General features: G+C 43.4%; 2 protein-coding genes across 2 annotated transcripts in view; one reads left to right on the forward strand and one right to left on the reverse strand.

Annotated features, from left to right (window-relative positions):
* CYP7B1 (cytochrome P450 family 7 subfamily B member 1) overlaps positions 1-8,555 on the forward strand; it is a 207,889-nt gene extending 199,334 nt beyond the window's left edge. Inside the window, exon 7 of the mRNA XM_055431651.2 lies at positions 7,936-8,555. Coding sequence (XP_055287626.1) covers positions 7,936-8,294 — 359 coding nt within the window. The 3' untranslated portion in view covers positions 8,295-8,555. The remainder of the gene's footprint in view (positions 1-7,935) is intronic.
* Positions 8,556-12,822: 4,267 nt separating this feature from the next.
* Positions 12,823-14,615, reverse strand: BHLHE22 (basic helix-loop-helix family member e22). The gene has a single exon (XM_055432605.2). It carries the CDS (start codon positions 14,503-14,505, stop codon positions 13,411-13,413), a length of 1,095 nt encoding a protein of 364 aa, XP_055288580.1. The 5' UTR covers positions 14,506-14,615; the 3' UTR covers positions 12,823-13,410.
* Between the last annotated feature and the right edge of the window lie 2,594 nt (positions 14,616-17,209).

Here is a 17,209-nt window from a genome sequence, read left to right on the forward strand (position 1 = left end):
AGCCGGTAAATGAGCCCAGTTATTTCATGGGAACTTCTAGGTATAACTTCTAGTTATTTCATTGAAACTTGTAGTATTTCAGAAAAGTGCTTTCGTTTTTGAAAAGGAAATTTATCTTTAAAATAACATTATAAAATACTGAACCATATTTAGTAGCTAAATAGCTTTTCTAGCATCTGTTTTTCTCCTTCCTGAAGTTCATGCACTAAATGCTCCTAAGTGAAGGTCGGTCAGTCTAAACTTTGTTTTTGCCAATTTGAAGATGCTTTCCTTCTTGTCCTCATTCCTGAGTTTGCCTTCTTTCCTGTTTTGATATCTCATGTTGTTAAGAGGTTAGCCTTCATTCGGTTTAATTGTTCAGTGGTTAGTCTGCCTCTCTTCTCTGACAGCTTTAACATGCTCTCTTTGTCTTTGAGGTTCTTAGTTTCTGTTTATTGTGTTTGCATGCCATGGTGTCCTTCATCAAGCGTAGAATGTCCACAGTCATCATCTCTCTGAATATTTCCTTTTTCAGCTCTGTATCTTGTTATAGTCCATGTTGTTTGACCTTTTCTCCTTGTATTTTTTTATCTCTAATTTATATTCTACGCCATTTCTTTGGATCTTTATATTGATTTCAGTTTATTCTACTCTTTAACTCATCCATTGGGTTTGTTTCTTCTGTCTTTTTATTTTAACCTCAGGTTCATAGGATTGAGTGATCACATGCCTTATATCCCTTAGTTCACGGTACACAATTATAATTGGTCCAAACAAGGCTTAATTTACTCATTCTATTCTATCCCTAAACCCTACCATTATTCCCTTCTCCATCATCAGGAAATAGTCTAATGTGTTTGGTATGTATCTTTTTATTTGTAGGTGTTTTTATAAAACATATGTTATCTTGGGTGCATGTGTTTTTTAATTTTCATAAATGTCTATTCTATACATCATATTCTTAATTTTTTATTAAGCACTATACTTTAAAGGTATATCCATATTACTTTATGTGTATTTGATCTATTGCTTCTAACTACTGTACAGTATCTCATAAGGTGTACCCATGATGTTTCAATGCTCTGTTCACCCAGTGATGTAAACTGTGTTGGTGGGACAGGTAATTTGGGGGAAAGGCCAAAGCAGAACCTAAAACTCTTGCCCCCACCCATCCTCTCACTACTGCATGCCCCACCCTCCGCCCTGGGCTGCCATAAGCCCTGTTGTCAGCACCACCCCCGAACATCCACACACACATGAAGTCCATGACAGCCTTCATTCTCTGAGATGCTCTAGACTTGTATTTCATGCTCAGATCCTTAGTACCCTGTCCCTTCTATGGGGTCTCCAGAGCTGATCTGAGCCAGAGTGCCAGGCTTCAATTTGTCAGCTTTCAGAATTTCAGTTCCCCTGAGTCTGATAAATTTAGTGGTTACATTTTCAATTTGAGAATTATCTTTTATTCCTCCTATCTGCCTGGTCATTTTTGACAGTGTCTTGTTCCTTCATCATACACTCAACATCTTCTTTAATTTAAAAAATATATTAAGAAACTTATATTCATATCTGGTATTTCCAGATCATCAGTATTTTATGGGTCTGATCCTGTAGTTTGTTTTTCTTTAACTCCTCCTCGGAATTGCTTGTTTACTGGACTCGTTCTTTGGAATTTTATCTCTGGAATTTTTTTTAAGACCCGAGTTTAAAGTTCACACCTCCAGAGAAAATTTGTGTTTGCTTTCACCTGGCTGCTGTTACTATCAAATTCAGATCAATTTAAAATTTCACCTTGAGTATTTTGAGAGGGAATGGGAAACTACCTGGGCTTCCCCAGTGGCTCAGTGGTAACAAATCCGCCTCCAATACAGGAGATGTGGGTTTGATCTCTGGGTGGAGAAGAGAATGGCAACTCACTCCAGTATTCTTGCCTGCAGAATCCCATGGACAGAGGAGACTAGCGGGGTACAGTCCATGGGGTCGCAAACAGCTGGACATGACTGAAGCGACTGAGCACACACATGTGGGAAACTGCATAGATAGGGTGGGTTCTGGCCCTAAGTCAGCCAGATTGCAACCCTATGGATAGGGATAAGCAAGAATACCCAGTCCTCTGTGGAGTGAGGTTTCTTTCTAGTCATGTACTGAAGGTGTTGCCTCTGCAAGTTCTTGCCTTTGTGCACAGGTCTTGGATTAAACACACAAACACATGCATGCACACACGCCCCAACCACCTTCGGCTGCAACCTTTATCCCATCCTGCCACAAAGGAGAGCCCATTCATTTTGTACTGGGACATCTATTCCACCATATTGCCTGATGTGGAAACCTCCAGATTGTTAAATTCATCTTAGTAGCACACTTGGTGCTGCTATAGCAGAGAGAGCACAGAAAAGCATTCCATTCTAATTTCTGCTTGATTTATAGTGAAAGGAATTTAGGGTGGAAATATTACATAAAAGCAATGGATGGAGTCTTGTGACAGGCCTAAACCTGGTCATTAAAGATTGTCTATGAATAGAATAAATGTCATAGAGAAATAAGTTAAAAGACATGAAATTTTCTTTATCAACAAGTCACTTTGCCTCTCAGTGTTTCAGTTTCCATATTTGCAAAATAAAAATAATAAGGCCTTTGGATGCCAGGGTTCATTATGAGGATTGAACACAGTAAGATGTGTGCACTTATTTTGAAAAGTGTAATGCAATATCCAAATGCAAAGTTGTAAGGGGATACTTTGACAATGCTGTGCCTTTTAAATTAAAAACTGTTTGTATCTATTTGTTAAAGGGAAGCATTTTTTGTTATTGGTTAAATGATTATTCATTTTTTCAGTCAAACATTTACTGAGCATTTCCTCTTAGACTGATACTATGCACTGGATTACCCTTCTTCAAGAACACACAGTTTATTAGAGAAAGCAATATATACCCAATTCATTTATTATAAATGTAGTTGTAATAAATTCATTTTCCTAAAACTGTTTTAAAATTCTGATTCAACGCTAGTTCTAACTGACCTTCCATCACTCATTCCAAATTAGTATTCTTCAATGAGAAATTACTATGTGCCTAATTAGATACAACAAAACATATACATCCAGTATATATATAGTGATTATATGTTAAAGATGTCCAAAACAAAATACAGTCATTGAGGCATCAGAATTTTAAAAAAACTGTATTTTACATATAGTAAAAACCCACCCTTTTCATTTTTACAGCCCCTCCTCTAAATGTCAAGTTAAAGAAAATGAATGACTAGCAGTATTATATCAGTGACCAACTGAAGCATTCATTGAGCAAAAACGAAATGCTCTAAAGGTATTCAGGAAAAGGCTATTTGTCACTAAGTAAAGAATGTTGGTAAGCAACCTGTTTGGGAACTTTTATCTGCCTTGTTTTGTCTTCCTAACACACTTCATTATATTTTGTCCATTTTATCATTAAGTTTGGGTCACAAGTCTAAGGCAAAAGAGCTTCTATGCTCAAAATTTGCATGATTACTTCTGTTTATTTTCTTATGAAAAATAATTTGAGTAGCCTTTCTATAAGCTAATCCTTCTAGTTGAACCCTGGAATCTTAAAACAATTTCAAAGATCAAAGCACAAAAATTATCTAGGTTTTGATCTTAGTATAAAATAATATCAATAATTTTAAAACAAGAATTATAGGCCCTGAGAATGTACACTGATTTAACCTATTAAATGTGCCAATATTGCAAGCCATTATTTACTGAATTGCATTATTAGGTATTCATATTCACATACTCAATTAGGAAAAAGTTAGCAAGCCAAGATTAAGTTCCCTGTAGCATTATTTTAAATTAAAGTGGGTGATCACATAAAACTGTCTTTGTTTCTATTACTTACTCTGTTTCAGAGTGTTAATCTGAGTCAGTGATGATTGGTGTTGGAAATATTTGGCTTAAATGTTTACTTTGTTTATAATATTTTCTTGAGTAAGATAAATTTAATTTGTGAAAATCTCTACTGAACAATTTTTAAAAGGAGTAATTTGACAACACTTAACATTTTAAAGTATTTTTTAAGTAGGAGAGTATATTGTAAAAAGAAATCCTAAATATGTAATACTCTTGATTTTAAAATGGTGTATAGGTGGATTTATGAGGAAGCAAATTATCTTGAAAAGATTTTAGGTAAGAAATGAAAATGCTTTGTAAGTCAATTTAATGTGTTTTTTTTAATATGCAATGAGCCAATAAATTAACTTTTAAAGCACAGGTGAATGACTGTCTCCTTCTTTCCCTACTAAGAGCATGTTGGGTGACAGAAGATTTTATTACAGTTAGTAAATGATTTGGGAAATAATTTTGCTGTCTAGAGACCCTCAACCCTCATCTTTCCCCACCATATACATATATATTCTTATTTTCTCATATTTTCAATAAAAGATCATTAATTGTTACATTCAGAACATTTTTTAGTATGCATGCATGTGTAATCAGTCACTTCAGTTGTGTCCAACTCTTTGCGACCCTATGGACTGTAGCCCACCAGGCTCCTCTGTCCATGGAATTTCCCAGCAAGAATACTGGAGTGGGTTGCCATTCATCTCCTTCTCCAGGGGATCTTCCCAACCCAGAGATCAAACCCATGTCTCTGTGTCTCCCGCATTGCGGGTGGATTCTTTACTGCTGAGCTACCGGGGAAGCCCATTTTTCAGTATAGTTTCACGTATTTATGTGGGAAATAAAAACAGGTACAAGAATATCAGTGACTAATAAGTTTTTAAACTTTATTTTAACAAGGTTGATCTTGCTAGGCTGCTGTTCTTAATAACAGATTATGATTATAGACTATGATTCTGTGGAGAGATGTATAAGAAAACAAGAATCAGAGAGAGATTCTGTTTCTACAGAAAAGAGACGTGGTCTTTGTTTTCTGTAGATCACTTTACCACAGATAGTGAATGAAGCTGAGTAATATTTGGACAATATTCTGTGTGTTCATGAGCTGAAATGCTAGCTGTAAATAAAACACAGAACACAGAAGAGTATTGATGAAATGTGGCTCCTTCAGTCACCGTTACATACAGCATTTCACTGGGGCTTTTGGCTTTCCTAAGAAACAATTCATTCATGTTTTAAAGGACTGCCTTGGACTCTGAGGGTGTTTCTATTCATTGGAACTAGGCAATTCAGTATGGTTGAACACTTAGGGTCACTTATGTCGTTAAATGGACAATCTATGAAATGATCATCTTGGCTTTCAGTTTGACTCTTAAACACACTTACTAAATAAACAATAATTTTGCAGAACTGCCTGGCATTATCCATGGTCATGTGGGTAATACTGTGCATTTTCTACTCAGGATATAGTTGAATAGGAAAAAATATATACTCAGTGGCCATGCTGGATAATTTTCAATGTGATACAGTTTTTTAATTTTTTGAGGTATAGCTCATGTTCTTAATTCCTAACTTTATTCATTTTTATAAGGAGAGACATGATATACTGCAGACTACCTAGAAAGTAAATATTTAGAGATAAACTCTTGAGGTATTTTATTTCCCTTACAATTTATGTTCTGTGCTCATGGAAGAAGCCAGGGTGATGGAAGTAACAGGTAAAGATACTAGTACCTAATGGTTTGTCATTGCGTCAAATTTAAGCACTTATAAAGCACATATTAGCTGTGATTCTTACTTGTTTGCAAGAGAACGTTCACTCCATATAACTTTTATAAGAACTAACCATTATAGTTCACATGAAATGTATGTCATCATTACATGACAACCCACATTTTTAAGTAAATGATTTTGTCTTTGAGATTCAGATTACTATTTAAATGAAATAGACTTTCATTCCATAACTTCTAAGAACTGGCCAATATATTTAAAATTTTATAAATGCCTTTGTTTTATACTTTAGATGGAATATTTTTGAAGTATTTGAAATCACTTTTGAATTTTTAAATCTAAAAGCATACAGGAAGTAGTACTTTCTCCATATATTTTAAAATTTGGTATTTTTTAACTTTATTTTTAACTAATTTTAGACTTACAAGGAAAGCTATAAAAATAGTATTCATTTTTTAAAAACAAAGTCCTCAGACTAAACAATGCAGGACTCAGCCAATTGAAGATCTTAGTTAATCCTTGACCTTTGGAGATGTTTATCCACAGAAAGGCAACACACAGAAGTAACACCAGAGTGGCAGAGGTAATTTGAGTATGTATTCCACCCAGATCCTCCATAGTTCAAATCAGTGTTTTGTTTTCATAAAAAAAATAATTTTTCTAAGTTGTTAAAAAGAGCTTACTTTGTTGAATAATTTCTTAATTTCACTTTCTCGAGACATCTACACTTTAAAGAATGTATTTTCTTGATGCTTCTGCAGTAGAAAATGTAAGATATTCACTGCTCCTGCTTTCTGATGCATTTATAGATTTAATAGATAGATTTCCTTTCCTCCTTCATGGCTGTTCATGTTTCTGTGGAGGCCTGGTTAGGAAAATCTCTTTTTTTTTTTTTTTTTTCATGCAGGTCTTCGATGGAGGGGACAAGCTGCACTTAGCACTTGAATTTTGACCATAGCTCTTCAGAAAGAGACTATACATGGCAAATGCAGCTTCACTTGCTTGAATAGACAGTGCATGATTTAATGTTTTAACCAGTTGGGTACATAATCTCAGTCTCGCTCACAATAAGAAATTATTTGTCTTTCATTTTCTAAGAGGAGATAAGGATATTAACAAAGAAATCCTTACACCAAGTTCTTCAATAATTGCCAGAGCAGAGTAAATGCATAAAATGAGGTTAGGCCATGAAGCATTTTTATCTCTAAAACTAAATTCTCATCTCTAAACATCCCTATTAACATAGGAGATTTGAGTTGCAACCATCCTCCTAATAAAATTATGAAATCTTTAAAATTGGAAAGCATTTGTAAATAATGGGTCCTTTAAATATCCCTGAACTTTATTCTTAAACTTATAAAGAGAAATAATAATTGCTTTATATAACCACTGATACCATTTTAGCATTTGATGAAGATGTTAATTTATGGTTGGTTAGCAGTTTATGGCTGTCATTAGTTTTTCAGTTTGGTCCACATTAGAAATCTATTTTTCTTTTTTATTTTAATCTGAGACAATTATATAAAGATATGGTTATGTTTTATCTAAAATGTATCATTCCAGTGTAGCATTTCAAATTATTCACAGATCATAGTTCTTATATGTGCATATATGAATTTAAAAATACAGCAATAAAATGCTTGAAACAGATCATAAATTTGCTTCATATTTTATTGCATCTCTGAATCAGGTTGAAAAGACAAGGGCAACTATGGTCTTTGGGAAAGAATTAACTCTTTCTCAATCTGGGAAGGAAAATGATATCACATTGTGCATAATTAAAGCCAATTCCCCATCAGAGCATCCTGGTGACTTCTAAGATAGGCTTGTCCATCACATATTGGAAGCTAGGTCTGGGGGTGGATGGTAACTGCAAAATCCTCTTTCCGTTTGCAGTCTAGCATTCCCAGCCCAGTCATTTCTCTTCCAAAGCTCCCTAATCTGTGTTTCTGTACTGTCGGAAGGAGGGGACACAAGGGAAAGGACAAGAAAGTCCTACATGCAACACTCACAAGCACTTAGGAGTACCTGATAGTTTTGCAATAGTCCAGAAGTCTCCTGGATTATGTTAAGACGAGTCATTTAGGAAAAGTGGTAGAATTTAACCAAAATCGAGCTTCAGGGAAAGCAAGCTAATTTTCATTGCCTGGCTGGGAAGAGATGAGATTCTTTGGGGTTTAAAACTGAGGTGCTTTCGCAGAATTCCTGGATTTGGCTGGGCTTCTGGTGCTTCTTATAAGCCGGGAATCTTACGGTGAACTCACCAGGCCATGGCAGGTGCAAGGGACACCCCGATCCTAGTGCCTTCCCTCGAAAGAGTTGAGGCAGAGCCCCTGAAGTTCCCTTTCTCTCCCTAGGAACTTGGGGGCTGAATGGCCTTGCGCCCCACAGGAGGGGCCCAGAACGACAGCCAGTCCAGGGATGCTCTGCTGCTGTGGAGCCCAAATCCCTCCCTGGGCGAAGCCGGAGAAGAGCAGCGCAGTGGCACACGTTGTGGACATCATTTGGTCTGCAACACTGGGCTGGCCTTCCGGGAAAGCCGCTCCCTCCTTCCTCCTGCCCTCCCGGGTCCCCAGCACAAACACTGGTCCTGGCCCTGGGCCAAACAGACACCTGGTTATTTCGCACAGTCTACAGAACCCTGGTTCTGGTTAAACACAGATCAACTGATCAGAAAAGCCAGAGATCCGGCAAGGAGAGAAGAAAACCGTCCTGAGAACTGTTTGGGGTTTTTTTCTTTTAAGTTACCTTTTCCTGGTTTTCCCTCCTGTTTCCTTCTCCTGTGCCCAATGTCTGACTTAAAAGGCCAACTTTAACCCGCAGCTCATTGGCTTGGCAGATCCAGGGGTATCCAACTTTGTAAGCGCCAAGGCAGAGCTCGAAGAAGCGGGACTCATTTATGGTGCCCACACAACAAAAAATGTTCATTCATGTAAAGTTGCTTGGCAAGTGATTAATTTAGTCTGAACTGCGTTGTAATTAAAAGAATTCTTTTGTTTCTGACGTTTGTTTTGCAATTTAATTCTGTTTAGAGGCAACGTTGTCTGGTTGTTCCACTCCATCCCCCACTTCCCCACTGCATTACATTTTCATCAAAGGTTTTTACTAAGGAGCCTCTTCTGGGCAGGATTCATTACCTTCCCGCCTGTCACCAGAACACGATGGGGTCTCCGCTCAGTGCGTCTTCGCCCGGCAGAGCCGCCACTGTGTGTTGCGAACTGGGACGTGATCTTTCATCATTATTTTTCAAAGTCTGGGAAGTGTATTATCCTTTTTCCTAGTGGTAATTAGTTACCATAGCATCTAATACGTAAATGTGCCCAGAGCACACCATTAACAGTTAAACGGAGGATTCAATTTAACACATGATTATATCTTTCATAAGTCATTACATTGGAAAAGTCAATGCCACTCAGGCTGGAACAATCTCAGGGTCCCGGGCGCGGAGAAAGGTTCGGTTCCGGCGTCAGGGCCAAGAGCGCGTGGAGACGGGAACCAGTGAGCCTTGGCCCTCCGCAGTGAGCTGTTGGCAGGAAGGATGGTGCTGGGTGCGACAGGACGGAGCAGCACGGGATCTTAGAAGGGATGCCCAGATGCCGAGAATGAGAGCGCATCGTTGCGCGCGCGCTCACACAAGCGCGCGCGCACACGCTCATGAGCGCACACACACTTACAGGCACCACAGAGAGGGAGGAGGGTGTAACTAGTGAGCTCTCCGAAGATGATCATTTGCGGGTTCTGTAGGAAGGAGTCCACGAAGAGCCCCCGAGCGCTTCACTCCTGTAGGTGCCCGATGTCAAGTTGGAGATGGGATCTAAATAGGAATTCGAAATTAGAGAGAGATATTGAAGTTAGAAACTAGAGAAGGAAACTGGTGGAATAAAAGGCCAAGTGAGATTCTGGTTCCTCGCTCACTGCATCGGCCTACAGTCAGTTCCCTAAGAAATTCAAGCTGCCGGGACCCTTCCGCCGGCGCACTCCCCTCAGAAGCACCCCAAGGCGCAGTGGATGCAGACTCTGAAGCTGACCTAAGTACTCTGACAGACACCAACGTTTTAGGGGCCAGGGTCTCTGTTCAGGCCCCAGGGCACTTCAGCAAGATCACCCTGACCCCTTGGTGCTCAGTCACCCAATCCTGAAGTGGATGCTGCGCACTGGGAAGACATCTGGGGCCAGAGGTGTGTGCACCAACTTTCCACCCTGGGCTGAAAATACAGGAGTCCAGCTGGCCTCGGAAAGCGGCCCAGGGCTTTGACAGGTGGGGGAAGAATTGTCTCTTCAATCAGTGGTTTTCCCTCCCTAAAAACTGCTGCTGAAGAAACTTTACAAAGGTTGGCTGAGGGCAGGGAATTCCACCTAGTAAATCACGGAAAAGTCCTCTCTTGTTCCTTTCAGATGTCCCCCATTTATTCCTAGAACTCACATCTGGTCAACTCCTGTATTTGGAAAGAGAATTTATGTGTCTGAAATTATCAAAATGAAACTAAATATTATTAACTCTGTTACTTTGCATAATTGCTCATATTTGCCTGACATTTATCCTCTCCTTTCCCCCACCCAGTTTTTTCAGGACAAACTTTGGGGATTGAGTTATTAAAGGAGTAAGAGGAGGGTGAGTATTTCTTTTTCCCCTGAAGTTCAAGATCTCTTATTTGTACTATTTCTAATCAGAGTTGAACATCAGAGGTTACAGAGAGTATATTAAGGAGGTCCTCTTAAAAATGAGAAATATTAAGCAGTAAAATCCTGCAACAAATATGTCCTCTACAATGTTAACATGCAAAATATATAAAAAAAAAAATTCACTGATGGTGGCTCTGGTTAATTCCTAATCAGAATGATGGACAGCCGGGCCAGAACAATACAAACTAATGGCTGTGTTGCTGAGCACTTTACCCCTTGATTAAAGACACCCAATTATGGCGCAGAACAGTGTCGTAATTATGTTTCTTAATCACATCCAGGAGGTTTAATTGCCTTAACGATGTGTTTCATTAAATGAATTTAGGTATTATAGTCGACAGTTTTCATACACAGTTGTTTTCAAATTAACATAATATTAGACATCGTCATGGAAATTGTTTTAATAATCATAATTAGACGCACCCAGGCTTTGTCTGGCAAATGCTGAGAGACGGGTCTTCTCCTGCCTGGGGGCTGCCCTGGTCTCTTCCCTCCCTCTACCCCCACTGCCAGACTAGGAGGGCTTCAGCTTCAAGGCCCTTTGCTGTGATGTTTTCTGAAAAGTTACAGGTTCTGATTAATCTTTTTTGATGGCAAGTGGAGCAGAAAATATCCTCCCTCACCCCCTACTAAGTTTGATGGCATTTAAGAATATCATTATGAGCTGAGACTATACAGACCAAAACGCAATCAGCAAACTGCCTATAGAGGAAACACTCTTAACTTCACGACCACCATCTCTATAACCTTCACCACAATAAAAATAAAACCTTCTAAATGTGAGGGCATTAGGAAAGTCCAAATACAAGCCTATACAGGCATTCTTTAATAGAATCAATGCCCAACCCAATCCAAACACAGCCCCTACAAATCTCATTAACAAGCAACACTAGTACATTGTAAAAATCTCTATGGACATTGTTTACACATATCATTCAACCTGGTTGACTCTTGGACCACACAAAAAAGGGGAAAGCCACAATAGAATTCATCCTCAGAGAATCCAAATTCATCTGTTTTCCTTGGCTTTCTGGAAGTTGGAGATAGAAATTTTTGAAATAAAAACTCTTTAAGAAACTTTACTCTCTCTGATGGGCCTTGGCACCGTTAGTTAACAATGCCATACAAAGTGGGAAAAGCGTTCCAGGGAGAGAAGGGCCTTCAAAGTTCATGGCAGCAGACAGGAGCTCTAGACCTCCTCTGGTGTCTCGCCACTGACCCCATTTCTCTCTCCTCCAATGACCAGGCCCAGCCATCCTCTTTTAACAAGCAAACAAGTGAACCAGGGCTGCTCCTAATTGCGTATCCCTGACAGAACTTTAGTTTCACCTTCTCTAAACTCCTTTCTTTTTCGTTACCTTTCAAGCAAAGAGTAACACAGAAAAGAGGTGATGGCTTCTTCCACAAAGCACAGCATAATAAGATGTTTGATCAAAATATTTTAATAAAGATTCTTTCTGACATAGATACACATACAAATGGTCGTACATAGCTGTCATAGTCTGATTGACCTATTTAATATATATATCATTCTTTACACATCCAAAACCCGCCAAGAGATCCATCACAACTCCCCACTCACCATCCAACCTGACAAACTGAATTTGTATTATCTGCAAGGAGTGGAAAATAGCAGGACTCCATTTTTTAAAAAAGGTTTTCTGGATTTTCATAGGCTAGAAAGGCAGGCAAACAGCCATGCAAACTAAAACTGAAAGCTCGCTTTGGGTAAATAGCTTCTTGCTCTTCCTTAATTTTATTTTATTTCTTTTTAATTGTTTTTTAGAAAAATAACAAAGAATTTCACACCATAGGCAAATCAAACCAGTCTTTCAACTTAATTCTCCACAGTTAAAATAACTTATATATGTACACATATATTAAAAGCAATTAAATTAGACCTTTTAAAAATGCACAGCACAGCCTGGAAAAAGTACTTGTTTAGCATGTTCTTACTTATAGGATCTATTGCTGTGATGTCTTTCCTTTTTAGAATGCAAAAGAGTCCCCTTTTGGAAAAAAAAAAAAAGAGAGAGAGAGAGATCAATTCATTCATCAATTAAGAATACACCTTTCCTGTAATTTTTGGACTGAAGCAATTTATTAAAGCTCAATTTAAATACAGGGATGATGCAACTGAAGATATCCAGGTGACCTTTGATAAACCTAAGCAGCTCAGATACATCAATATGTCTCTTCATACTTGTTGGCAAATAAACCCTTTTAAACACTTGGCACACAATATAAGTTAATCTATAAAACAGAACTTTAGAGGCATTAAAAAAAATCTGCACATAAGACCCCATGACCTTAACACATGATAAATACTGTTGATGTGGAAGGGTCATTGGTGAATAACAAATAAATACCATGAATCGTTAATACATCATTGCAGAGTGGAAAGTAACAAGGTGCACATAAATATTTTTAAATGCAATTTCTTTCAGCCACAGTCAGTTTTTTTTATATCACTCTTGCCAAAACTTTTGAGCATTTTCACAGGATTAAAGTTCAGAGACAATAAAAAATACAAGTCTTTCATAGCAACGTGTGTCTCTTTCTGTTGTTTTTGTTTTTTTCCACTTAAATAAATCTACATTTCAAGTTTTTCTCCTGGCTCAGAATCAAAATTTATTTTCAAGTGCCCTTTCTGATTTGTCTGAATGAATATTCCGTCCCACAAGCCACCCAACCCCGGACTCCTCCTTCCCCCCTCAGCACTAGCCAAATTCACAATTATCAGTAGGATTACTATTTTGCTCTGGAATACCCTCCACGCTTAATAACGACTACTTCTCAACTTGTTTTTTAACCTTAAAGGCAAACTGCTTCCTCGCGGTCTAGGCTGCCACCAAAGTTGCCACTTTTCCGAGGAAAAAATAAAGACATCTATCCTCCATACCAACTCCACCTCACTCCCCACCCCAAAGACCACGATTCTGGGGTTGTCGAGGCTAGAAGTCCCGAGTGTCTCTGATACTTCTCAGTTCTCGCCTCCGCTTTGTCTGTTCTGCAAGTGTTCCACAACTACGAGAGGACCAAATAAAAGGGGTGGTGAGCAGCTGTGCACTGTCCTCTAGCTTTGGGGTCGGTCTGGTGTTTTTCGGGGCGGGGTGGTGGTGGTGGTGGTGGGTGGGTGGAGGGGATGTTTAAGGCTTCTCCGTGCACTGTTTGCAGAGGCTAGAGGAGACGCTATTGAACAGGGCGCACTTCTCCGGGCAGGAGGCGGCCGGGGGCAGCCCGGCGCTGAACGGGTATCCGGCCGCCTGCTCGTAGGCGCCAAGCGCCGGGTGCAGGGCAGCGGCCGCGGCCGCCGCCGCCGCGGAGCTGGGCAGGGAGGCGGCGGAGATGGCCTGGCCCTGGTTGAGGTAGGCGACGAGGCGCCGCATCTCCTCCAAGGCCTGCGCCTGCATGAGGATGTAGTTCTTGGCGAGCAGCAGCGTGGCGATCTTGGAGAGCTTCCGCACCGAGGGGCTGTGCGCGTAGGGGATCACCGCGCGCAGCTCGTCCAGCGCGTCGTTCAGGTCGTGCATCCGCCGGCGCTCGCGGGCGTTGATGTTGAGCCGCAACGCCTTCTGCTCTTTGGATTTCTTGCTGCCGCCGCTACCCGCGCCGCCGCCGCCGCCGCTGCCGCTACCCCCGCCGCCGCCGCTGCTCGGGGCCCCCGGGGGGGCGCCGCCGCCGCCGTGGAGGAGGGCGTTGGAGCAGCCCTCGGCCGCCTTGGTGCCGCCGCCTCCCGCGCCCGGGGAGGCCCGCGGGTCGGTGCCTCCGGGCCGCAGAACCAGCTCGCAGCGGCCGTCGCTGTCGTCGTCGGGGCTCTGCTCTCCGCCGCTGCTCTCGGCCACCGAGCCCCGGCCGGCGCTCTCGCCGTACTTGAGGCACAGGGCCGCCCCGGCCGGCAGGCTGCTCAGGCTGGGGTCGCCCCCCACGCCAGCGGAGCCCACGAGCAGCCCGGGGACGCCCACCCCGCCGCCGCCGCCGCCTCCCGTGCCGCCGCCTCCCCCGGGCGGCGGCAGCAGCAGCCCTGCCCCCTCGGGGTCAGCCGGCTCGAAGCAGCCGAGGGGCGACGACGAGGAGGACGCTGGGCGCTCCCGGGGCGGCGGTGCCAGGGACAGGTCCATGCCCGGAGGCGTGGAGCGGAAAGCCGCCTCCAAGCGCTTGGCGGCCGAGGCGCTCAGGCTCTTGTGCAGGTAGAGGTCGTCTTCGCCCGCGGCGGCCGCGCCGAGGTGCAGCCCGCGCTCCATGGTCCGGCCCCGGCGCGCAGCCCCGGCCCGCCGCCGCCTCCTGGGCTCGGGAGTCGGGCGGCGCCGCAGACGCGCCCGAGCCGGGCTCCGGGGCTGGTGCGCGCGTCGGTCCCGGCGCTGCTGGCAGCCCTCTCCCCTTCTTTTTCTTTTTCGCCTTCCCCCGCGCTCGCCGCCTCCTCTTCTTCTTCTTCTTCGTCTCCAGCCGATGGTGCTGGCTGCTGGGGCTCACCATGGGCCGCGGCCCCGCATGGTGGGAGGGTGGGCGCGCAGGGTGTGGAGCCGCCGCCGCCGCCGCCGCTCTGAGCCCAGCCCCGCGCCTCCTCTCCGCACCGTTTATCTTGCTTGGATTCACCTTCAAGAGATTTCCGGACCCATCAACCAGCCGCCGCCACAGACGGGGGAGTCTTTTACATCATTATCTCTGAGTAGGTTATTATGAAGAAGAGTCGCCTGTTGGGACAGCGCTTTCTACCCAATCAGGTTAACGTTTTAATTAATAGGATTAAAACGGTAACAAACAATCGCAGGCGCTATCTGGCCGCGAGTCTGAATAGTTTCATTTCCCAGGTCTGAAGACAGGCAGCAGCTAGAGCTTTATAAAAGGCGCCTGCTCCATTATTCTGCCTGCCATCTGTATACACAGCTTAGCGCATATGTTTGCAAGGCGCTGGGTCCTGTTAGTAACCCAACAACTGCCTTTAGCTTGACATGTGTGGCGACTTTCACTCATCAATGAGCACACTAAAAGCCCTACTTAGAGTCGACGATGTTCTTTGCTCCTTCAGCAAATTGTAGATCGGCGGCGAAGCCTGGGAGTCCGGGGGAAAGCAAATAACTCCCCCCTCGCACCCCGTTCCCCCCACACCCCCCGCCCTTCTCTCGCCACTGCTGTCTCATTGCTACATGACCCTTCCGGGGGAGACTGATACTCCACTTCTGTTCATAGGATGACTCTGATCTGGATTTGGATATGGGACTTTAGGGGGGGACACGGTGTCTCCGCTGGCTTGCCCTAAATTCACCCAAGATTCTTAGCTAGTAAAAGAGCAAAGCAATCGCTACCACCCCCTCGCCAACACCGCCTTATTCCGCCCCAGCCACTCTGCTCCTTGCCCATTTCCTACCCGGATTGGGGGAGGGGGGAATGCAGCCCATTAGATTTTTTTGTAAAGGTGGTGGTGGAGGGGGTTACTTTCGCAGCCGCCTCCAAACCACGGCTACAGTGATGGTGATGATGAAGCACACGATTTCCTAAACGGGAAGAAACTGATTGCTCAAACTTCCCTCCAGATTAAAATCCAGTGGTTTCAGAATAGTCAACTTCAACGGGAGTCAAACCCTCTGACACACTAAGTGGGGCATCAGTGCATATTTATTTACCCGGAAACGTCGCCTCCAAGGCTAGGAAGCCATTCAGGGACAACTGGGTCTGCCTCGATTGTTCTTGGAGAGAGAGGAAGCCGAAGTGTGGAAACAAGTGCTGCTCCCCGGATGAGAAATGGGACTCCAGCTTCTGGGTCCCGTGTCCGGGCGCACATGGTATTTAGCGGCTGGTTTTCATCCTTACAACATAAGTAAAAACAATATTTCCCAACATCTCCAATAAATCTTCCTTATGTGGCAGAATTACTGAAGCCTATGAAATTTTTGGTTTCTCTGGTTTCATTAAAAACCTTTTAATTGTGGCTTTCAGAGTTGGCCCCAGGTGTTGGACTCTTTTCATTACATTTTGCTCTAATGTGATGAAATTCTAATTCTCTCCTTACCATATGGTTAAATTTCCCCACTGAGAATTAGTTGAAAAAGGAGAAATAATCTATTAATCTCTGTAATAGATTCACAAATGAGGTTCGCCACAGAACCTGTTTTTGAATGGTAATATCGGAACAGTTGGACGCCTTATTTCAGAAAGGAGGGATGAGGACGGCAGAGAAACGTCTGCGTTTTCACCTGGAAAGCAGGGAAAGGGGCCCAGCTCTATCTTTCCAAAATAACTGCGCGAAATTAAATCTCACGGGATCAGAAATGCTACGCAGTCGTCGGTTACCTTCGCCCCTTGGGGTTGACTGGAACCCAAAGGTGGAGAAAGAGCTGGCGGGCTGCGGGAGGCTTTCCAGCCTGGGACCCTGGCCCTGGGTTCTTGAAGGCTCGATCCGGCCCACGTGTCTCGCCCGGGACCCCCAAGGCACGTAGACGTGCGGGGCGGCCCCTGGCTCTTCGCTTCCCTCGCCCCTCCCTCCCCCGGCGCGCGCAGCTGTTAACCTCGGGCTTTAAGAGGCTGAAAGACACGCTCCCGTGACTATTTTTCAATTAGCAGCTTTGTTTTCACCGGGATCGTAAACAAAGGTTCTCTATAAACGTAGGTGAGTCGAGTGTGTCTGATACTAAATGACCCAAGAACTCTGGCCACTTGGCGAAGGACCGAGGCTGGCACCGTCTTGGCTCTGGGCGGAGTGGAGACACGTTTCCGGTGTCGGACTCGTTCTCCGTCCAGGCCGCCTTCCTGGTGAGCTGGCCGGCTGGGTTCCTGCCGGACACTCAGTGGGCACTAGACAGACGAAGGAGCTACCGTGTCCGGGCCGAGTTGGGGGCGCTTGGGCTTAGCTAGGAGCGCCACAGGGAGCTGTGCCCTGCAGAACCGGACTGGCCAAACTGGGGCCACCACCCAAAGCAGTCAAGGCTCCGCTAGATCCTCGACCCTCGA

This window comes from Moschus berezovskii, chromosome 16 (assembly GCF_049115385.1).
Source record: "Moschus berezovskii isolate FMDL1 chromosome 16, NW_MosBer_1.0, whole genome shotgun sequence".
Lineage (NCBI taxonomy): Eukaryota > Metazoa > Chordata > Mammalia > Artiodactyla > Moschidae > Moschus > Moschus berezovskii.

What these genes read in the sequence shown, in the direction of transcription:
- BHLHE22 (XM_055432605.2), bottom strand. Translation starts at nt 14,505, where the DNA reads ATGGAGCGCGGGCTGCACCTCGGCGCGGCCGCCGCGGGCGAAGACGAC.